The 23,773-nt window shown below is 39.6% G+C and overlaps 2 protein-coding genes across 2 annotated transcripts in view; one reads left to right on the forward strand and one right to left on the reverse strand.

Annotated features, from left to right (window-relative positions):
* Nucleotides 1–2,075: 2,075 nt before the first annotated feature.
* LOC111594565 (DNA-binding protein Ets97D) lies at nucleotides 2,076–3,919 on the forward strand. The gene is made up of 5 exons (XM_023307922.2): nucleotides 2,076–2,232; nucleotides 2,374–2,500; nucleotides 2,558–2,627; nucleotides 2,681–3,407; nucleotides 3,466–3,919. Exons 1-5 carry the CDS (start codon nucleotides 2,169–2,171, stop codon nucleotides 3,897–3,899), a joined length of 1,422 nt encoding a protein of 473 aa, XP_023163690.2. The 5' UTR covers nucleotides 2,076–2,168; the 3' UTR covers nucleotides 3,900–3,919.
* A 607-nt stretch (nucleotides 3,920–4,526) lies between these two features.
* The window catches only part of LOC111594566, a 36,908-nt gene continuing 17,661 nt past the window's right edge, over nucleotides 4,527–23,773 (reverse strand). The window contains exon 3 of the mRNA XM_023307923.2: nucleotides 4,527–5,539. Coding sequence (XP_023163691.2) covers nucleotides 4,548–5,539 — 992 coding nt within the window. The 3' untranslated portion in view covers nucleotides 4,527–4,547. The remainder of the gene's footprint in view (nucleotides 5,540–23,773) is intronic.

A 23,773-nucleotide genomic window follows, 5' to 3' on the forward strand; every position in this document is an offset into this window, starting at 1 on the left:
TGCAAATACTATTTCAGGCACTGAGCAACATAGATGGTAGAAATTACTAATACACAGTGCATAATGTTTTTCGATGCACTGAGAGAAATAAGCAGTAGTTCAAGTATATGTTGAAGAACTGAGAGCAACCCACAAAGTTCTAGAATTACTTTCATCAGAGTGCTCGCTAGCGAAAGAAAAGTTAGTATTTGCTGAGATTTTCTTTCAGTGTACGACTTAGCTGCTCCAGTTTCGGGACTGGCCATATCCATGTGGGAGTTGTCCTATTGATTTAATTTCCACTATTCTTAGTGACGCAATGCGCGACGTAGTCGAGTCGAGTCGAGTTGAATGCGCTGTAGCTGTTGCTGTCGCCGTGGCGTCCCAGCTATAATCCTGAGACGCCTCCAAGGGGTTGTTTTCGTTTGCCACATAGCCACACTCTCTTGGCCCATTGAGCTATGTTTTTGGCTCTAGTTGTCTGCCGGCGCCGCAATGACTGCGCATAATTTTATGGTTTATGGCGTGGAGTAGTTGTCAGCTCCCAACGCCCAGTTCCCAGCTCCCAATTCCCAGACAACTTGTTATTGGGCCTTAGGCCTTTATTGCCAGCAATATTTTGGGCGGTGGCTAAACTGACCCTCAGCTGATGCCACCACTGCAGCTGGCTGCCAAACATGACCTAGACACTTTGGTCTAGTTGTTTCTATTGCGATCAGCTCTAACTGTATTTTCGAGGTCATTAGCAACAATGTCGTACAGCATGTCGCAGCGCAGCTCATTAGCATACAAATTAATTGAATAGTGACTAATGATGAGCCACAATCTGCATCTGCTTTGACAATGACTCAACTTCTATTTGCCGAAGAGTCCGAAAGTATATATCAAGTTGGATTAAGAGTGAAATTATCACTTACAATCAAGCGTTACTCAGAGCTCTTAATAATATTTGAATGATATATAAAATTTACAAGCAAGTTTAAACATAAGTGATATATACATCAAATGTTTTGTCTATTGTCTTTTGGCTCAATACGTTTTCTACAATAATTGGTTTTTATAGGAAATGTGTTCTATTTATGTTTTTATCTTGATCACAGAGCAAGCAGCAATTTTGCTAGAAATTTGCCAACTCAACTGAGTTAACAATGAGATAATATTTGTGCTCAACTCTAAAAACAGTGCGAAACTCATGCGCAGGGGATTGGTGCAGGGTATTTGGGCGAGGAAACATGAAAAATCGTTTGTAGTAACAAGTGCGCTTTGCACTTGAAGTTGTTTAACTTTTACTCCCCTGCCACGGTGCCGCCGACCCCTGCTCGCAGCCTCTGGCAGCAGACAACAGCTGATAAGACAATTGGCGGCCTTTATCGCTGCAAACAGTGAGTGGGTGCGTGCGTATATTTGTGCGTGCGTGTGTGCAGAACAGGTTCTCTGGCATTTTATCAGCATTTAGCGGGTGCCGCTGACCCACTTGCATAATCGGCTTATGTCCAAGAACTTCCTGATTTTAAAACAAACACTGCCAATTGTCTTGTATTTGGAGTACTTTAAACAGTATGCTATTTAGTGGTTCGTTTATCAATGAATGTAAAGTACTTAAGAGTTTTTAGTGCTTGGATTGGTTTCCAGTGAAACACTTCAAATTGCTTGACTTGTCAGCAATGCTCGTAAATTTCCTTATTAGCTACGCACATCAACCGCAATTAAGCTAATCAAACGATATTTGCACAATATTTTTTGATAGCTATCTTGATTGTCAATGTGTGTGGTTAATTGGTCTAATTTTTGCATGCAAATTTTTCCTTGATTGGGAACATAAATAGAAAGCCAAGCGTGTCAGCAAAGAAATATTTGTTAGTGACTTGCAGAGCTAAAAAAAGTTGTTAATAATTGGGTATGTAAATTCTTCATATAATAATCTCAACTTCATCTTCAAATTGAAATTCATTAAATTTGAAGCGCAATTTTTAATTTAACAAAATATTTGAATAACCCGCCGGTAAATGATAACTATAAGAAGCTGATTGATACAGCACACCAAGTTGGCAGTGCCGTCATGCAACTGAACTGCCTTTCACCGTCTCTGTCTAAAATAATTTTCTGATGTCTGGTCACACTTCTGCTGTTTTCCAAATGAATTACAGACAATTTGTCTGAAGCTTCCTAAAAAAATAAACAAAATAAGTATGGACAGCAACAACGATCTGTCAGATGAGTTAATAAGACGCCTAAGCGGGGGCGGTGGCCTGGGTAAGTCATAAATTAACGCTACCTATACACAGCTGCTGCAACTCCTGCAATGGGCAACCACACAGGCTACTTATAGTGCCTGCGCAAAGTCTGCGCGTATCAACAGTTGTCAACTAGCTAATCTACCCCAAAACTTTGCAGAGGAAGTGATTGCCAGCGAGATTTTTGAGGAGACGAACATATACGAGGACACAAATGACGTGGAGAACGAGCCAGATGACATTATCATAGTGCACATGGACATTAGGGAACCGCTCAGCACGCTCAAGTAAATCCATATAGATAAACGAGTTTTATATATAATAATTTCAATTTAATCTTGCAGAAAACTTGTTGAACAAAAGATTGGCGTTGAGCTACACTACTATACCTTCTGCTTGCAGGATGCGCAGGATGTAAGTATTCTTACGACTTCCTCAATACACCAAGTAACCAAAACTCTTTGTAGCTGGAGCCGCACAAGAACTTGGTCGATCAGTGTGTCAAGGGCGAGGGTCTAGTGCAGATCAATGTACAAATCCAGACCATTCGCAAAAAGATCAACATTGCGGATGTGCTAAAGCCCACAGAGGCAGCGCTGGCTACACTGGCCATTGAGGAGGCTGCACAACTTAGTGCCCAGGACACCAACAGTAGCGGCAAAAGCTCGTCCAGTGGCAGTCCCAGCAAGGCTAGCAAAAAACGTAAACATAAAGCCGAAGAATCGTGCGACGTGGATGTCACTGACGAGGATAAGGATGCCGATGTAGAGGTAACCAAGCCCGTGCTCAACTGGGTGCTGGATAGCAAATTTAAGCGCGAGCAAATCCGTCTCAAAATACCTGAATCTGTGAGTGAATGGACGCCAGCGCACGTCGCCCACTGGCTGGAGTGGGCGGTGAAAGAGTTCGAGCTGCGCGACCTCAACATGGACGAATGGTTGATTACGGGCCAGGCGCTGTGCGCCATGACGCACGAGCAGTTTAGCCGCAAGCTGCCACGAGATCCTGGCAATGTATTTTGGACGCATCTACAGCTTCTGAAGGAATGCAATTTCGTTTCCGTGGTGCACAAACAAGCCGAAGAGCTTCGTAAACCGAAGCAAACCAAATCAGCGACAGGTGCCAACATCTCCGGTGTTGGATTGGAGCAACGTATTATGCGCAAATCCTTTCAAAGCGTTAAGAGCAACGACTGTGAGCAGTTAATCTATAGATACTGGAGAGCTTAACCTAACCGTTTCGATATTTACAGCCTCCGAGAGTTCGCCAGCGCCGCAAAGTCCCAGTCATCATAATAGCATTGGCTCCGGCAACAATGGCCAGGTGCAGCTCTGGCAGTTTCTGCTTGAGATTCTTACTGACAGCGAGCACACGGACATCATCGAATGGGTTGGCACTGAGGGCGAGTTTAAGCTAAGCGATCCGGATCGCGTTGCCCGTCTGTGGGGCGAAAAGAAGAACAAGCCTGCCATGAATTATGAGAAGCTGTCTCGTGCGCTGCGCTACTACTATGATGGTGATATGATATCTAAGGTATCGGGCAAGCGGTTCGCTTACAAGTTCGACTGTGATCTGAAGCTGTTGATAGGCTACGATGCCAGCGAGCTATCCCGTTTAGTCAATGAGCGCAAATGGGCCGAGCATCTGCAGGCGGCGCACAAGGACGCCAGCAACGATGCGACATGACAACCGGACATTTCCCTCAAGCAAGAGCCCGACATCCTGTGGAAGTACGAGGCGCCATAACGTTGGCTAAAACTGTTCGTTATTAGTTTGTTGGCCAGTTTAAGTGTAATGCATTTAAATAGTTTTAGGCACATGATTTTATTGTTCATTATGTTCATAATATATTTTTATAGTTATTCACTAAGCTTTATAATCTCCGTCTCTATAAGCTATCGCTATAAATATCATATATGTAGGTACTGTAACTATCTATATAGTAGGCATCATATATGTGTAGGCATTATATCGAATATTGTTCGGTTACATGTTTGCGATTTTTGTAAAATCCATAAAATTAAAAACAGAAATCCATTTTCCACGCGATTCCTCGATTTTCATTTGTATGTTTGTGTGATTTGTGTTTTTGTGATTTTACGTGACTAGTTCGCTCTGTAGAGGCTAGATGATAGACTAACTAGGGCTAAGCTAGATTAAACTAAACTAAACGTTAACATTTAGCGACTCGGTATCTAAATGTGCGTCTCAGTTTGTTGATGGCCTGGCGGAATGTGCTCAGCTCCGAGCTGGACCTGCGCTACACATGGAACCGTGTAGCGTTGCCAGCTTTGTGCTAGGATAATACTCTTCCCTCTGCTGTTGCGGCCAAAACTAGAGCTCAGTCGTGATCTCGTCCTGCGGCCGAAAGCCCAGCTTATAGAACTCATCCTCCAGCCAGAGCGAGCTAGCATTGAGATCCGTGATGAGATTGCCGCTCTTCAGCGTATTGAAGCTACTGCCAAACGGATCTGAGGCGCGCGGCTCTTCAAACTCGTGCAGGCTGATCAGGGAACCGAACAAGTGCAGCTTTTGCTGTGCCGAGGCGTTGCTGTTTCGATCCCCTGGCAGCAGGTCCGTGCCCAGCTTTTGATTAGGCGTCGTGCCCGCCTTCTGCTGCTGTTGTTGCCTTAAGATGCTGTGGCCTGGCTTTTTGGCGGGCGCTGCATACAGCACCTCCGGACCAGCACCGCCCGCATGGGATGTCTGAAAGAAGTCAATCAGCTGGCCCACCTGCGGCTTATAGCGCTCCAGAGCGTGCTCTGACCACGCATATAGCCGCGCCCAGTCGTGCGGCGGCGTGGGTATCAGTTCGATCGGCCTGTTCAGCAGTATCAGCAGCTTGGCCAGATCCCGAACAATGGGTCGATACGAGTTGGCAGCCGCCACCTCGCCGGACAAATACAATTTGCGTATTTGTCGACGCGTGTCATTCAGCATGGCCAGAAAGTACTCTGCATTGGGCCGCATCTCGTTCAGCTGGCGCATGAAATCCGCACGATCCATTGTATTTTCATTGATGAGCTTCTGTTTGACAGACTTGCGTCTGCGCTTGCGCCGCACGAGCATCACGGCCACAGCCAGCAGCGAGAGGCATACCAAAAAGCCACCCAGCAGACCTGCCAGCGCTGCCATCAGCGGCCCGGAGTAGCCAGTGGGCACACAGACGCGACCCATGAACTCGGTGTGGGCTGACCATTGATCCAGATAGCCAGCGGGGCATTCATCCACGCATTGGCGCGTATCCGTCACCAGGTACAGTGGACACTTGATGCAGCCCGCCTTGTTGCAGCGCAAACAGTGCGAGCTCGTCGTCACGGGGCAGCCTGCAAAGAGAAGAGTGATGGAAATTGGGTTAGTTAGGCTGCTCGTGGGTCACAATCGAAGGTCTGTCAATTAGCGCTAGTTCACAATCAGCATAATTGCTGCTCATTTGCATAGGGCAGCGTCCGCTGAAGTCTCCCACAGACAATTCCATTAATGAGCGTAAATTAAGTCATCCAGCCTATTGAGTTATCACTAAACATCAAATTACACTAGTCAACAAATGTCAGGCAGCAATGAGATTTTTAAGATTTAGAATTAAAATGTATAAATGAACTACTAAAGCTGGACATGGAATCTAAAATTCAAATTCATTGTTGTCTAGTGTTATTTTAAATAGATATTTTATAAACTTTTCGTTGCACATAATTTATTTCTATCTGCACTTTTGACACATTAAAATCAAACTTCTTGTTGTCCAGTGTTAGCTGCGTATCTTAAAGTTCTTTCACTTTAACTGGGCTTTGTCACTGGCTATTTGTTTTGTTGGCTTTCAAATTCAAGGTAACGCCAACAAAATTTGTTTGACTTTTGGTTTTTGAATAAGACGACGACGACGACGACGACGACGACGACAACGACCACGACAACGACGACAACTACAACATCAACGCATTAGCATAAGAAGTGTTGAGTACACAGAGACAGAGACAGAGACAGTTGACAGACAAACAGTCGGACAGACAGACACAGACACAGACACAGCCTATGCTACATATTCTAGGAAAGCGTCCGTCCAATGGGAAAGTTCAATATGAGACGCGACGAGGAGGCGCATCCCAAGTGTTGTCGCCGCACATCAAAAGCTTTTTTTGACAACTGCAACGAGAGACAACGCAATGCGACTCCCAAGCAGCTCAGTTGTTGTTGCTGCTGCTGCCATTGTTGTTGTCGGATCAGCAGCTGGCCCATTTATCTTGGCCTGAAGTGGCCGTTATACCCTGCTCGAAAGGTGCAAAAACAGTAGATGGGTTTTACTCAATTCAAAGTTCGCTCTAAACAGTTTAGCTACCTGAACAGTGAATCTACTTAGAATATATAGAAAGCAATACAGAATTCATCTGGAACCATGCCCCCTGATGGAGGCGGAGTGTTTCAGCAAAGATCTATAACTCATAGATTAAGTTTGAAATGTGTAGAGTTTGAGACATATTTAATCTATAGCAACAAATATTCCTTGAGTCCTTCTTCAGCTAGAACGCAGGTATTTATCTACTTACTTATCCACCCATACATAGATGTAGATAATGAAATCTGATGTGCACAGGGTATGCTGCAGTCGTTCAGTTTAGCTTTTCAGGTTTCTTCGACGAAGCCTTGGCGGTTTTTGTCGGCCCGTCTGTCCGGCTGTCTTGCTGCCTGACTGTTTGTCATTGCACCACGTACGCACCTTGTCTGCCCCGATTGCCATGCACTGGGCGTCCGTCGTTCAGCATCGGGCTGGGCATCATCAATGGCATTAACTTGTTTTAGCGCTAATCAGACACAACCCCCGAGCAAATGCAGCAACTGCTCGAGCAGCAGCAGCAATCCGATTGCCAATTGCCTTTTGCCGACTGTCTGTTTGCCTTGGCCATGGCCAATTCCCAGCCAAGAGCTGTGCGGATAATCAGTCGGAACGCAACTCGTAATTGATATTGCGCAGTCCCAGTCCGGCACCACCCCGCCCCGCCCTGCTCTACCACCTGCTTCGACCCAGTGGGCTGGTTCTGGGCGTGCAGTTGATCAACGATAATTGGTTATTAAATGGAAGATTGCTGTACCCCAGCTCCTGCTGCAGCTGCCCGCCATGTAAATGCACTGAAATTACAGCACCCAGACGATTACATTCATATATATATATATGATATATATAAATAATGATATCTCGATTGAGCCAGCAGGATTCCATTGCCATTGGCATTGCGCACTTGAGCGGAATAAATGCATGGCAAATGCTCCTCCGACTGCGAATCGTAGCTCAATAGAGATTCAATTTAACAACTGATTGAATCACAGATCGAAACAATTATCATTGCAGCACTATCACGATTAAGTGTTGCGTGTAATTATACCCTGTACGCAATAAATACAAATGGATTAAAGGTGTGCCCATCCACATAAAATACATTGCCTAATACTCGTGGACATACATATAGGGTATATTATTTCTTTGAATGGGCTTGAATAATCTAGATGATTCCCGATAAATACCCCGTATCATAATTTCTCTTTTTTGCTTTCAAATCTATAATAAATACCCTGTACATATGCTCAATTTATAGGAATGTGTTTTCTGTAACATAGGGTATACCATAGATCAAGTTTCTTGACTATGTCGGAAAATTTTAATGTTTTTTGCATTGTATAATACATACCCTGTAAAGATTATAAATCTGCAATTGAAGATTGTTTTTAAATCTGCTCAAACAGACGATTACAGGGTATGTGCTAGCTGATCAGCCACCGTACAGAGCACTCATCATCTTGATATCAAATTGATTCATTTGCATTTCTCAACACTCGACGTTATCATAACTCAATCAACCACAAGCTGCGCCCTATTCAGAATCTGCCACGCCCACGCTGTAAGTTATGCAATTGTTTAGTTAAATATGCACTAACTAATAATACAAATTGAAGGAAATTTTTCTATTTGCTAAGTTTTGCTTAATGAGCAACGAAAAATTCAAATAACAAATCGAAAAACAATATTTAAACTTTCTAACGCTGACTCAGAGCAGCTGTAGAAGGTCTCTAAACATGTGAATTTTGTATTTGCTAGGCGTGTCAAATGATCAGGCAGTTGCCCAGATATCTGACAGTTATACTTTCACTCAAAAACAAGCACAACAATAGCCAACTGGCAATTAGTATATTGTAAAATGTTTAACGTGCTCAGATCGCAAATCGGCGCTTAAAGCGTTAATTTTATGACGCGTCAAATGAAACACGCATCAAATTGACTAAAAAAAAAACATTTGTTGTTGTGGGGAAGTTTATATATGAATGGTAACTATGAGTAAGTCCATAGCAGTTAGAGATGCAAGCGTGATACCCAGACACGAATGCCAACTACGTTTGAAATACTCAATTGGAATGAGTCAACTAAAGATGAGAGTTTTTGTGAAATTTATTAATATATTGTGCTCCTTTATAACTCTTCAGTATAAGGCTGAGCTAGTTTAGTTGCCCTAGTAACATCAGCTTATCGAATCAGGAGATATGTAATATATTGTTATTAAAACAAATCACACAGCGTCAAGCCCGAATTTTGATTTATTGTGTTGCTAAACCAAATTAAAATTCTCAGACTCAATTCAGATTTAAAGACAATGATCCAGCTGCACCAGAACAGATTCTTGAACTAAATAATTAAATCCAGCTATACATCATAAGTTGAAACTATGGAAAAAAACTTAACTCAAGAAACACAGCTGAAGTCAGGACATTTTGGTACAATTGTAACTCAAAGCACAAATAATTTGGCTTCAACTTTGTACTAAATTGTAATCTTCTATTTCAACTTTTGACATTTTACAACTGAAACGAGACACGAGACAACACGCACCCATCTCTAGCACTATAAAAAAGATAATTGAACTGGTTCCACACGCTCAAGGTCGTTCCATGTGAGAGAGTCGCGCATTGAAATTGAAAATTGGTTATCGAAGATCAGCGGCAAATGTGGAGCCGAACAAAGCCTGGCCACTGTCTACAGCTGGCTATGCTTATCCAAAAGCAGGGCGTGGCCTTCATGTCAACTAAAAGCGGCGAGATTTACATGGAAAGGGGCGAAAATGTTCTAAGCGCGCAAATGAACAAATACTAAAACTTAAATAAACCGTTTAGTTTATGTACGGTATACGTTAGGCAGGCAGACACCGAGGCAGGAAGGCACGAAGATTGAACAACAACGCGTGGGCGTTGCCAAATTTGTTATTATGCCCTGAGCCGTGGGGCGGGCTGTTCCATAATTTACCACAAAATGCTTTGAACTTGCAACGTGCGCGATCAGCACCGCCAGCTGCGTGGCAATTGAGTTGACTTGAGTCGAGTCAAGAAGAAAGTTCGCCACAAACTTTTACCAAAAACTAAAAAAAAACCAAACACCACAAGATTGTAGGGTATAGGGCAGGGCAGGGCAGGGCAGGGCAGTCGTGCAGGGAGCAGCTATGTGGCATGCCCAGGCGGCGTTTATTAAAATAACGGTACTTAAGTGCGCCCTAAGCAAACTCGTACAAGCAGCAAGTCGCATGCAACGAGCCGCATGCAACTCAATAAAGGCCAAAAGCAACTCGCATTTCAAATGGGCGGCAACCGAAATTGGCACAGGACAAACAGAACAGCTTCGAGCAGAGAGAAGCGATAAGGCCGAAGAACTTTAATAAGCATTTAAGCGACATATATGACAAGAGGCAACAAGAAGCTCAGTTAAGTACATAATGTCCGAGAAGAAAGCTGAATAAGTGCTGGCTATAACAAACCAGAAAGAAGACTCTGCTTTAAATTGTAAGAAGCAAAGAAGTTAACATGAATAAGGAGAGAAGCGCAATTTGAAAGTTCTCTTGCATATTAAATACTTTAGATAAGATAAGTTATTCAACTGATTTGATGTTTTGAAAACTTTAATTAAGAATAAGAGAGAAGCATCTTGAACAAGTTCAACTTTGTAGTTAATCAATAAGTTTACTCTAAAACAGGTCTAAAGATATATTTTTATAGAATTGACAATATCAGATTTTATAGATTTTTTGTATATCTAAAAGTTGTATAAAGTGCAACATATTTTACAAAGTTTCTCTCTTTTCAATACTAACCACAAATTGAGTAATGTATGAACATTTAAAAGTCGCTACTGAAATATCTTCTATATTACATATTGACTAAACTTTCTTAAATTTGTAATTTGCATAAAAAATAAAACTAAAGAGAGAAGCGAATTCTTCAAATTTCTATTTCCTTTGCTGTCAAACGGTAGTTAAGATCATATCTGACTGTTGCCTTAAAGAGAGTAGCGAAATGTTTTTTTTTTTATTTTTTTAATATTAATAGCCATAGCAAATATAATAAATATTATGAACATTAATCAATCTTTTGCCTGGCGTGCAAAGCATTCTCAAGATCATATCTAGGTTTTAGGTTCAACTTTAGCCTGACCAACTTTTGGGGCAAGCGAGAACAAATTGTATCATGAGCAAATTGTTTGCAGTCTTTAAAACACACCCATCGATGCTTTTGTCTGTTTGGCTTCAGTTCGTGACCTCCATAAATTGCAGAATCCAGCTCAACGTCTCAGACAGAGATAGAAGGGAGCGTAGCTGGGGGCAGAAGGAGGAGGTGTGGGCAACATCCTAAGATTCTGTACCCGCCGAGCGCACATTTTTTAATTGCCAATAAGTTTGGCGAGTCAAGATCAACTGGGCAATGGCAACACGTCAAGCGACAATTTATTATAAATTATTTTTGGTTAGTCAGCCGCATTATTTATAAGGTAAGTTCTTTTTACTTTTGTTTCCCTTTATGATAAATTGCTTAATTCTGCGATTGGCTGCGGCTGCGCCAGCGGCCGAAGGAGCCGACGGCGGCCAAATTCATTTTAAATTTTGTCGATTTTCAAACATCCGTTCGATTTGCCATTATTGTCACGATTTTCTTGTTGGACCAGCCAGACACAACAACAACAGCAGCAGCAAAAGCAACAACAACTCGTTCAATTTGCTCACCACTTTGTGTTTATTTGTTTGCGATTCTTTTGGGTGCAGAAAAAAAGTAATTAAAATGCAGCTGACAAAATGAAGTTTTGCTTATTTCAAGTTTGTCGCAGATGCAGCTGGAAGCCATAAAAAGATCTGCAAAAATGTTAATTCGTTTCGTTTTTTATTAGAAAATTGACAGGCAACAGAATTCTAACTGCATATATATATATATGTGTAGATATATATAGGATTGGGCAACTATTCTGATTGAAAGATGAATTAATTCTATTGATTTTATCGTTATTATTATCTTTATATATAGTATTCATATATTATTATTATACAAGTGATTGGCATGGCTATCGATCATTGATTGCATTTGTCATTAGTCAATTTAATTATTATTGTTCCAATTATTTTAGATATATTTATTAGCATTATAATTCATTCATTCTCATTATTATTTTATTAATATTATCATTATTATCATATTATTTTTATTATTATTATTATTATTATTATTATTATTAATTTTATTTTTATTATTATTATTATTATTATTATTATTATTATCATTATCATCATTATCATGATCATCATTATCATGATCATCATTATCATGATCATCATTATCATTATCATGATCATCATTATCATTATCATTATCATTATCATTATCATTATCATTATCATTATCATTATCATTATCATTATCATTATCATTATCATTATCATTATCATTATCATTATCATTATCATTATCATTATCATTGTCATTATCATTATCATTATCGTTATCATTATCATTATCATTGTTATTGTTATTGTCATTGTTATTGTCATTGTTATTGTCATTGTTATTGTCATTGTTATTTTCATTGTTATTGTCATTGTTATTGTCATTGTTATATTATCATTACTATAATAACTAACATTCTTAACATATTAATTATTATTTTCATATTGATCACTATCAGAGTTATAAAATTCATTTTCCTTGCCATTTCCGTTCTCATTGTCATTATCAAAATGACTGTAATCGCTGTGATTATCATGAACATTTGTATACAAGTTTGCTTTGCTGTGATTCGAGTCTTACACATCCGCATCTGCAGATGCCATGACCATGCGCGTGTGCAATACTCGGATTTTCGCCTAAATTAACACCTCAAAGCCGCTCAAATCGAGTCAAGCTGTTGCTGTTGCAGTTGCAGTTGCAATTGGATTTAGTGGTGACAGATATAAGAAACTCATTCAGAGTCAACTTGTTTGGCTGGTCGGCAACGAAATGCGCTGTTGCCAATTGCCAACATGTTAACTCTGGCCATAAAAATCAAATTTACAACTGCAGCTGTCAGCTGTGGCTTGTTGTTGGTTGTTGTTCGTTGTTTTGATGCCCTGTAATCAATGCAAAGGGTATACTGAATCTATGCAGATATGTGTATCTGACAAAAGGAACACACAGTAACAGTTTATTTTGCTTCTCTGAAAACTGACTAGACAATTGTCATCATATGTTCCACATAAACTAGGAGTATATAATATTATGTATACCACCTGATATCCAGTTAAGTAAATGCTGAAGAGCTTAAAGGTCTTCTCTATTATATATGAGTATACCATTTTAAATTTCATTAAGATTTAAGAGAATTTGCTTAGTTTAGTCAGTGAAATTAGCTACAGAGTAACTACTAGTCGGCTTACTTAAGCTGTTAACTGTTAACTGCCTTTTTTATTTACTGCTGAATGCGCATGCGTTGCCCGTTGCCCATTGCAAGTTGCAAGTTGGCCTCTAATTGCCGGGCAGAGCGCGAATAACTTGACATTAATGCATGTTGAGTTTAATTGTTTCATGTACACGCAGTTCCCTGTGGTCGTTACAGTGGGGCCCACACACACAGCCGCCCCAGCCAGCCAAAGAGCAGAGAGCTTGTGTTGGGGTGAGGGGGAGAGACCAAAGTAAATAAATTGAAAATTGCGCTGGGGAAATTGTTTAAACATTGTCACAATTGACAATTACCAATTGACTTGGTAAACGCGTGACGTCGTCGTCTTTGTCGTCGCTGTCGTCGGCCCACTGTCATTTGCATAATTTGTAGATAGGCCGCACACGTATGCATAATAATAATACAAGATATCGGGCTCTATATAAATAGATAAGTCAATGCAAAGAAGGCAAAAAGGCGACAGTGACAACGACTTTGGCATTGACTTGATTGCAATTACAAAAATATTCAATCAGGCGAAGCTGTCGATATCTAAACTATAATCAAAACATATATCATAAATGACAGCACTCAAAGAACTCATATCCATATCCGATATACCCTTGCGGAGGGTATTTTAAATATGTCATAGACTTTATATAAACAATCATCGTCGGTATTACAATCGATTGCTAAATAAATATAAAACTTAGTTTCATTAGTTAATTAAATAAATCGGGTTGAGTCGAATATACTATCTACTCTGCTATTACCACAAGAGTATAACATCTTCGTTGTGGATTGTTTATATATTGAACGCACATAGTTGCTCAGTTCTCTGGTGTTTACATCATTTATTTAATTATCGCCACATTTGAGAGCCACGAAAATTGTTTGTGCTTATTTCGCTTAGGCGCAAATTAATTTTTACAGCCACGCACAGCGGGCACAAGAATAACCTCGTTCAAATTGTAGCCAAGGCCTACGATTGTAATCTACTTAAACTGCTTACATTGAAAAGATTAATACTGGCAATTAACTTTAGTTAATGCGATTTTGCGCAAATATTTCTAAATAATACTATAGATTGTTGTACTTAATGAGAAATCGTTCGGTTTTATTAAATGTTAGCTGTAAAAGCTGTAAAGCTTAAAGCATTTCGTATATATTCAATTGATTAGTGTGTTTTGTTTTTGTTCAAGGTCTTAACAGTTTTGACTCATACTTAAGATTTAGTACCAAGTACTAAGCAATAGCAAAGAAACGTCTTGCCTTACAAATGTAAATATTTCGATCTATACTTTCCTCCAGTGGTAGAGGTGTATAGAACAAAGGAATGAGCTGATAGAATCTATTAGTGGGCTTAAAGTAGAGACCAGAGTGCAAAGGCAAAGATGCTTGGAAAAGAGTCTGGTATTTCGCAGAAAAATTTATTGAGAGCTGTACGCAGGAACACTAAGGACCACATAGAAGCTTAATGTGTGGGAGGTAGCCTAAGAAAGAGGACCTTCTTTAGTCGGCAGGCAGCAAATGGAGTCCGACAGACCAGTTAGAGTGGGACCTGACTGACATTTAATAAAACATATTCAACTACGCAGCTACAAAGGTTACTATTATTATTACAATTATGATTCTTATTACTATTATGTTTATGACTGCCTCAAATTAGTTTATTGAGCATCACTTTTCACATTGTGCTATATAGTTTGTTTTGTAGCTGAGCTTGAGTATTTGACATTAATGAGTTGATGGAATCTTTAAGCCTGGTTCGTATGCATATAATTTCGTAATGGCTTTGAGCTTATGCTTAGCCCACTGTTGCCAACAAAAGCCGTCTAAGCCAATTAGGCAACTGCGACTTGACTTTATACTGATTACCATGACGAAATGTCGTACCATTTAAAAACATGCCAGACCCCAAAATAAACGCAGCAGCAGCAAACAGCGAGTGGGTGCGCGGGCTGTCTGAAGAAAAGCCAAAAGTTCAAATGCCTTGGCGGTTACATCAAATGAAGTCATTGCAACCAGGTGAGAGAGGGAGGGTGTGAGCCGGAATGGGACAAGCAATGAAAACAAATACCTGGCAAACAAACAAAAAAATGCGACAAAATCTGCGCAGCTTTTGCACACGCGCTCCAAGCCAGACCAGACTGGACTGGACCGGTCCGGCCGTCGGTCTATCTGTCCGGGTAGCCCACTGGCTGCACTTGCGCAATGTGGCAAGCAGCATGCAGCGACGCATGCGCAAACACAACTGCTGCCCCTGCTTCTGCCTCCGCCTCTGCTGCTACCACAAACGGTTGCAATTTTTTAGCCTGCAAATTGTTTAGCTAAATGCCGAACTGCGCCGATTGCCGCAAAACGTGGCGATAATTTCATTTGGCTGGACGGGTTTCCGTTTTATCAATTAATTTGAATTTGAATTTATTCAGAGGCGTTTAATGTCCGCACTGTCTGCTCCGAGCTGGCCTTCATCATGGCTAATGCCAGCCGACACTCGGCGAAAGTCCAGGCCGATAATGAGTTTCCCAACTCGACTTGCCCAATTAGCCAAATAATTTCAGCCAACAAAAGCCATGAAAAGGCCTTTTCTATTATGGGCAAAAAACTTTTTTTCTCTTGTTGCTCATTAAAGTAGAAAATGGAAGTGATACGAGCTGAAAGTGAAATCTTATGCTAAATTGTTGGAGATTATTAGAGTTCAATAAAGTTTCTTTTAGTATTTAACTAGTTCAGTAATAGCAATTTATCATATAGATTCATAGATTCATATTATAGATTCATCAAGTTCAGATTGAGGCAAAGATGATTTAGTAAAATTCACAAAAAAATCTAGAGCTGACCTTTAGAACTTTATATACTCTATACAGTTCAAGTTCCTTAAAGTTTTCTTTGCGATAAGTCATTCCGAATGCTTTTTTTTAGCCAGTTACAGGGTATCTCACTTGAGTAATCCTTTTTTGTTTTTGCTTTAAACATATGTATGTTGCTTAAAACCTGGGTTTGTGTCACAGTAATTGAAGGTAGCTGCTTGTAAGTATATGTCAAAAGGCTAGACAAAAACGGTAGCTGCGACAAGCAAATAATAACAACAACATCGGTTGCAGCAGCAGCAGTAACAACAACAACAATAGCTATAATAAACGCAAACAGCAGCTGCCTTCAGCAGCGTCTTTTGAAAAGCGCGTCCATCGAATGGCAATGGAATGGACCGCAGATGAGCCAAGTCATTTGGATGGGTGCCAAGTGAAGCCAAGACATGGGCCAAGACGTGGCCCAGACGTGTTATCACGAACTACCAATTGGCTTTTGGACTTTCTTTTTGGGATCGACTCATTAAAAAATGCTTTACGTGCGCCGTTTCTTCTTTCCTTGGCTGACAGGCGCAAATAATTAAATTTTTTTGGGCAAATGATAAGCGTGTGGGTCCGACAAACTGTAACAAATGCGTAGAAAGTTGCGTGTGCCACTTAAGTGTCGTGGAATGCAACACCAAAATCTTATATGCATATGCATATATGTGAAGTGATTGAGGGGAGGAGGCGGCAGCGGCGGCGGCGGCTGAGGCGACTGGGGCAGGCTTGATAAAGTGTCAATGTAATGCGTCGAGCAACAGCTTCTACATGTCACACAAATCAAATCAAACAAAAAGCAAAGCGAAGCCAGTTGACAGCCAGTTGTTGCTGTTGCTGTTGCTGCATGCAACAGCGAGTGGCAAGTACTTGACCGAATTCCATAGCTGCCCCCCGCCAACTCCCTCCCCGCCCCTTACTCACTCTCTGCTGAAACTCTATGTGTGCATAATTATGCCCAGTTGGCAGCACTCGAACCAGCAACTGTCAAAGAGTTCTCCGGTTGCCCAAGCAGCTGCATCTGAGCTGACACCAAATAAAAAAATGCAAGAAAGAACGTAGCAGTCGAGCTTAGCCGGCTTTATAATACTCGCCCAAGCTCCAAGCTGGCGGCTACAGACTCCGAAACTAAGCAATAGTAATCCACTTGCCACAAGCTACTTTTGAGGCTTTAGACCTAAAGCTGGGGATATTTTTTTTCTTTAAATTATCTTTATTATCTCTTAACTTTCAACTCGAATATACTCATTTCGTTTTGTAAGCGTGCATAAATATCTGAGACCACTTCATGCAACAAGACGCAACGGCTCGCTGAGATGTGCAAAGTTGCAATTTGCAAATCAAACAGTTGCAGTTGCAGTTGCCTAACAGACGAAATGCCAAAGGCAAAAAACCAATAGAATGTTTATAAATATTTGGAAATAACTGTTGAAATTAATGAAAAATATTTAAGAATGCAGCGAATGCAAGAACTGCTAGCCTAGCAGCTAAGCCAAGCTAAAATAATGGCAAAAACTGCAATTATTTTGACTTGCCTCTGGTTAAATTCCATTTAATTTTCCATTACTTAAAAGTAGTTAAGATAAACTAAATTAAATTTAAGTATTTTTAACATTTTTAAATCATACTTAAATAATAATTTCCAGCAAGAGACAAAACCCTTCACTCTATTGTCTGTTCAAGCTATTGCATCTGAATTATGTTTAAACAGCTTGGGAATTATAAGCAAAAACTCCCAGTATGTGAAAATTGGAATACCAACTCGCTTGCTTTTCACAACATTTGGCGAATTTCAATTAATTAAACCAGCTCTATAGACTTGTAACTCTCCAAGTTAAGGCAAGACAAAAGCTCGACTCAGGTAACATAGACATAGCTCGAGATTTATGTGTATATAAACATTTTTATGTGTACTCATATGTAAGGCTTAATTTGGTGCCCGCATTGCTGGCAGCCCGAAAACAAATATTTTCACACATGTCAAACAGAAATATTCGTTGTCATGGCTAAAGGAAAATTGATAATAATCTGCCATATAGCGAAAACACACACAACGCACGTTGCAGTTGCAGTTGAGCACGACGACGACAACGTCACAATGTCGCCATAGACGGAGTCCATTGGAGGATAACCAGATGGCGCGGGGGAAGCGCTGCAGAAAGCTGCCAGCTCGATCGTGCCACAAGAAATATGGCAGAAAATCGTGCAATAGAAAAGTGAAGCAAAAATCCCAAGCCAAGACGCTGCCACATGCAACAAGCGCAGCTTCCTTGAAAGGTGTGTTTGAACAATTAATTTTGCTTTTTCGGCGTACTTAGAGCAAGAGCCTGAGCAGAGAGATGTATAAGAGCAGACTCATTTACACAGTAAATGATTTTTATGCATTGCAATTTATTTCGTTAATACTTTAAATAACAATTTCTATAAGTACATGGAATAGGTAAAAGAAAGTTGCTTAGCTTTAGCAAAATTTATAAATGCCTGTTTTTAAGGCTGTTTCCGAAAATTTTAAGAGTATTTGGACTGAATATTTGATAGTTTATAAACTTATCTTAAGTCTTACTTAACTCGAATCAGTTCGAGTTTGGTTTTACCTTTAGCTTAAATCTCAAAGACTTTCAGAGGCAACATTTTTCCACTAAATTTGTATAAAATTCAAATGGTTTTTAAAGGTAAACCTCCTTTTTTTGCTGTGTAGATCAAGTATGGATTTGTTGTATCAAAACGTTGAGCAGAATGCGGGCAGTGAACCAGAAGACAAGCGCTGTGAGCCGAGAGGTTTTCCAAAGATGCAGCCAGTTTATTTATGGCTGCCAACTGGATGAACATTATGTGTATGACAATGATAATGATGATGATGATGATTATGATGATAAGGCAAGCCAGCCTGTGACCATTTAGAGCTGATTCTAAGCGCGCACTTTGGAAAGTTGCCTGGCGGATTTCCAAGGAACAGCAATTTGATGACGCCAATAAAATGTGTGTTTAAAGCCAATTGATTGTTGTCGACGCGTTTACAGACATGAGCTTCTTCTAATGGCAAAGCCAAACAGAAGAAGGCCAACATATCAGCTCGGCTATGGACCCCACCAGACGCAGTCACACACACACACACACACACACACATACACACGTGAAGCTGCCTTTGTAGAGCCCACAACTGACATCTAGTGGCACTCGAGCTAAAACTTGCAGCATGAAGTGCATTTGGGAATACCTCGCACAGCGTTAGATAGATAGAGGAAGATCTATGAAGATCTCTGGGTTCAGGTACTTGAGCAACAAAAACATTTCAAGTTGCATGCAACTCCACTCAATATATATATGTATATATTGTGCTTGGTTTTGTTTTGGCAGTTTGAGCTCAAGGTAATGTAAATTTCTGTTGTTGCATTGATGTTAACAAGTGCTTTTCACACAACTTGAAAACTGAATCGGGCCTAAACCTTAAATAAATCGCTGCACGACTTTCACAAAAATCGAAGGAGAAAAAGAAGCTGAAAAATTCCATTATAAAACTTTCTAGCCTAATGTAACTGAACTAATTAATGATGCGGCAAATGCGTGGCGAATTATCTAAGCGAAAGGTGTCAGCATGTGCCGCATGTGGTACCGTCACAGCTTGCCACATGCTGCACTCAATTTGTTACCGTATTGCAGTAGGTCAACTAAGCTTAGCTTTTTTTTGGGGCGTGGTTTCTCTATAATGGCAGTAAGCCAGTGCCAGACTGGAAATTGAAACACCCACACAAAGCACTGCACACTGAAGCAGCAACAACAACACAAATGTTTGAACATATGTAAATTAAACCCACTGCAATTGCACTTTGGACACTGATTTTAATTATCCAAAAAGCCAAACAAGCATTTCAACTGTATACAAAAAGAACAAGTCCATACAAATTTCGAAAACGTGAGAGCAACAATAACAGCAGCAGCAGCAACAGCCAGGCTTTTAAAAGTGAACGGGCGGCAGTTCAGAAATGTTGCGAGCTACAATATGGAGTACTCATATGAGCATGAGTATGAGTATGAGTATTACCATGAGTATAAAAGTATGAGTATGACTTTGTGTATGAGTACAAGTAATCGTTACTCATTCCTGCTTTGCTATATTGCAAAACGGTGACACAATCCATGAATATGCAACGAAAAGACTTAATTAAATGAATGCTAAAAAGTTTTTGGTTCACATTTTTTAGAGTAGATAATGTAAACAATATAAAGATTAAATTCAATTTTTTAAAATATTAAATCTGAGCTAGAAATTCTCAAAATTATAATATTCATATATCAAGCAAAAGCACAAAAATAATTATAACAAAAATTTGTGATAACCTGATAAATATTCATATTTCAATTTTTCTCACTTTTCTACCACTGTGCGCCACGCATGTCAATTCTGATGCACCTGCCCGCACACCCTGTGCTCTTTACCTTGACACAAAGCGCATGCGCAGCAACAGTAACAGCAGCCGAGCGGAAATGGCCGCGAATTGTGGCAATAATTGCGATCGTTCGGTCGACTGGTCATATCCACTCACTCAGCGAACCACCGAAGCATCGACCCAAAAAAAGAGAGACCAACAAAAAACGATTTCAATTTTCAATTTGAAATTGGCTGATTTTTCACCTTCATTAATTCTGCTCCGAGCTCAATGTTCCGCAAACGAAAAAGCCGCTTAAATCAACAATGTTACCTGGGGCGAGAGATCGAAGGGGAGAGGGGGATTGGCTTTTATTTGGGGGCGGCAACAATTGTCGCTGTCCAAATAATTTCAAGCGGGAGCGGGTGGGCGCCATGTCAAGTGTCACTCAGTCACAATTCATAAGAAAAAATGAAAGAAAGAAATAAGACATAATAATACATTTTCCTAAATGCAACATTTTAATTTTCATAACGAAAAGCGAGCGAAATTATGAAATTTCCGGTCGCGGCGATTCGTGGGCCGTTGATAAGCTGACGATTCAGGAAACCTGCAGCGCTGCGAGCGCTGAACTATGTCAACACACAAGCCAAGCAGGCAGGCAGCCAGCTAGCCAAGTAGCCGGCAACCAACAGCTGGCACAAGTACCCAAAAGCTAACAATGGGTAGCCATATGTATACCCTGTAAATGTAAGCAATTGTTGGAATGAATTAGGGAAAAGCACAGGCTTGAAAGTGAGAACAAATTAAGTTAACATGGACGGAAGTGTTTAAGTAGGAGAATTTTAATATATATTAAGAAGGCTTATTAATATATGGTACACTTAAGAATGTAAGCGTAAGATTAGAAAAATCACAAGTTGTAATAATTACAGTAGTTGAAGTACATGTATTGGGCCTCAAACAAGTAATAGCAAAACCACTTTTGATTTTAATGTGGGTTTGCAAACGTATAAAGCAAGTCTCTAACTTAGCTATAGCTTAGTTTCTGCTTGATAGTCATCTTCTAGTTTAACAGCTAGTCAAATAGTGTATATATATATATATATATATATATATATATATATATATATATATATATATATATATATATATATATATTATATATATATATATTGCTAAACGAACTAATAATAAAATATAAATCATTAATCAGATCAATATTCATTTAGAAATCATTCAAAGTTTGTCCCTTCTATTGTTACCTAAATATTTTTTTAGTTGCAGGGCATCTTCTGGTCGAGGGCTTTCACCTGAAGCCTTGTTGTTTGTTGTGCATTGCATTTGGTAATGCAATTCCGGCGAAAAGTCAACCAACGAAAAATGAAAACGGCAAATGCGCATAAAAATGAGCATCGACTTTTCTTACCCCTCGCCATCTCACTCTCGCTTAACTGCGTCCCTCGTTCTCTCTCTCTCTTTATGGGCACTTGGTTTTAAGCACCGCATTGACATGTCTGACACATGTTTTGGTCTCGGTTTTTTGGCTTGGGCCAACTTCATTTGAATATGCTTTTGGCACTTGGCTCTTAAAAAATATATATATATTCAGCAAGCTTTTATTCATGCTTTGCAGTCTATATAGCTGGCCATCTAATAGCGTTTGATCTTACCTGTAAAGAGCAGAAAGTAAAGAAAACATTAGTTAAATGTAAAACTATAAAAGTAAAATCGCAAAATGCCGCCAATGCCTTTTGGCCTCTGCGAAACGGTTCGAGCTGCTGGCAATTGGATGACACCCACGACAAATAATCTTAAGTTAATTAATTGGGTTCAACAAGTTGAGCAAATAATCAAAATCAATTGAAAAAAAACCGTTTGCCTTTTGTTGTTATAATTTTATTTATTTTGGGGTCAAGCGGCCAATGTTGCATTGGCTTTGCTGACGATGTCAAAAATCATTTGCAAATATTGCGAAAAGCTTATAATTGTTGTTTACTTTATTGTTGTTGTTGTTATTGGCAACCGGGCAATTTAGCGCTATTCATTCATAAAAATTCGTTGTTTCATTTTTGGTTGCTCACGCGGCGCCCGAAATATTTGTAAACGTGCTCAAAATGCTCAATCAAAAACGCATTACATGAATTTCAATTTTTCATTTAAGAAAAATATAAATAAATAAATGAAATAAATACTATTATTTTTAGACGGAAATCTTGCGCAATGCTCCATATGGGCAGACAGGCCGAGAGACCAAAGTCTGGTAAATTGTCAATCGATCCAGCGATTGCGTAACATAATAATATTTTAATTACCTTCCACATTTGTTTGAACTTGAACCCGAGTTCAATTCTCGCGTCATCGCCCGAAACTCTTGATAGCGAGTTGCCCGAACATAAATTGTGTAAAGGCAGCTCATAAATAAGTCACAAAATGAAATATTCGGCACATTTTATACACAGCTCAAGACAGCTCGAAAGTTCTGATGCCAGCAGCAGCGACTTAAAGCAGTTGAGAATTACAAAGAAAAACAGCTTAATTCAGCTTATAGACATTTGATATATCTCACTCTATTTGGCAAAAATACTTTTTTGATGTTGTCTTTTGTCTGTGAGTCATCAATAATTGTTAAGTCCGTGATTCAAACGCTCTTCAGTCTTATGCTAATGTCAAAGTTACTTTTCACTTCATTGGAATATCAACAAATGAATTATAATATCCACGGCGTTTGCCACTTGTTATAAGCTCATTTTCTAAGACCCAAAACGCAGCTCGCATACTAAGAACCTTGAAGGTTTCAAGGGGTTACAGATACATTCAAGAGCTATTCGAATACAAAGGAAAAAGTTTTACAAGTTCGTTGGCTCCGGCACATTTGAGTGATTTTTATGTGTTTCTATCCAGTACAATGTGAGGCTTTTATAGTGTAAATGTAATATAAATATATAGCAAGGCATAGCACACGATGTCAGTTAGTCATACGAGCATCAATTGTACTCTGGGAAGGTAGCAACCCCATTGAAAAACCAGTTTCCAAAAGTCATTAAATTTTGCATGCAAATGGATTCTATGTAAAAAAAACTTCCACTTTGCATTCAACTATATCAAACAATAAAGCAGCTAATTGCATATAATAAATAACATTCAAAGCAATAGTTAAGAAATACTTTGCAACTTCTCTACACATATGATGATATCATTGCAAATTGTTACATTTGGAGTAAGATTTCTCCAAAGTTTGCAATCGATTTTCGTAATGTTGTAAATTCTTGGCAGCCAGCGGAGCCAAACAAATTAATTTATCGAGTATGTAAAGCAAAAAATGGATATATATATGTATATATAGGTATATGTATATATATTACACAACTGACCAAAATTTATGAGAGGAAATGTGAGCAGAAAATTCCGACGTTCAATGTCAAAGCGGCGCGACTTTGTTTACAGAATTGAGTTTTTATAGCGATTCGGTGATTGCGCTGCTCGATTCTCAGCTCGTTACACTGAGAGAAAATATAGGACTTTAATTAAATTATGATTTTTTCTTAATTTTCGCACTTTAAATATTCAAGAGAATTCTATAAATTTATCTTTAGTCCATAGAAATTTCTATCGAAAATTAAGGTTGCTAAA

Source organism: Drosophila hydei, unplaced genomic scaffold, assembly GCF_003285905.1.
Source record: "Drosophila hydei strain 15085-1641.00,03,60 unplaced genomic scaffold, DhydRS2 tig00008119-arrow-pilon, whole genome shotgun sequence".
Classification (NCBI taxonomy): Eukaryota; Metazoa; Arthropoda; class Insecta; order Diptera; family Drosophilidae; genus Drosophila; species Drosophila hydei.

Coding starts and splice junctions, on each gene's coding strand:
- LOC111594565 (XM_023307922.2), top strand. CDS start 2,169: ATGGACAGCAACAACGATCTGTCAGATGAGTTAATAAGACGCCTAAGC. Junction 2,233..2,373: donor AAGCGGGGGCGGTGGCCTGG/GTAAGTCATAAA, acceptor AAAACTTTGCAG/AGGAAGTGATTGCCAGCGAG. Junction 2,628..2,680: donor GCTTGCAGGATGCGCAGGAT/GTAAGTATTCTT, acceptor AACTCTTTGTAG/CTGGAGCCGCACAAGAACTT.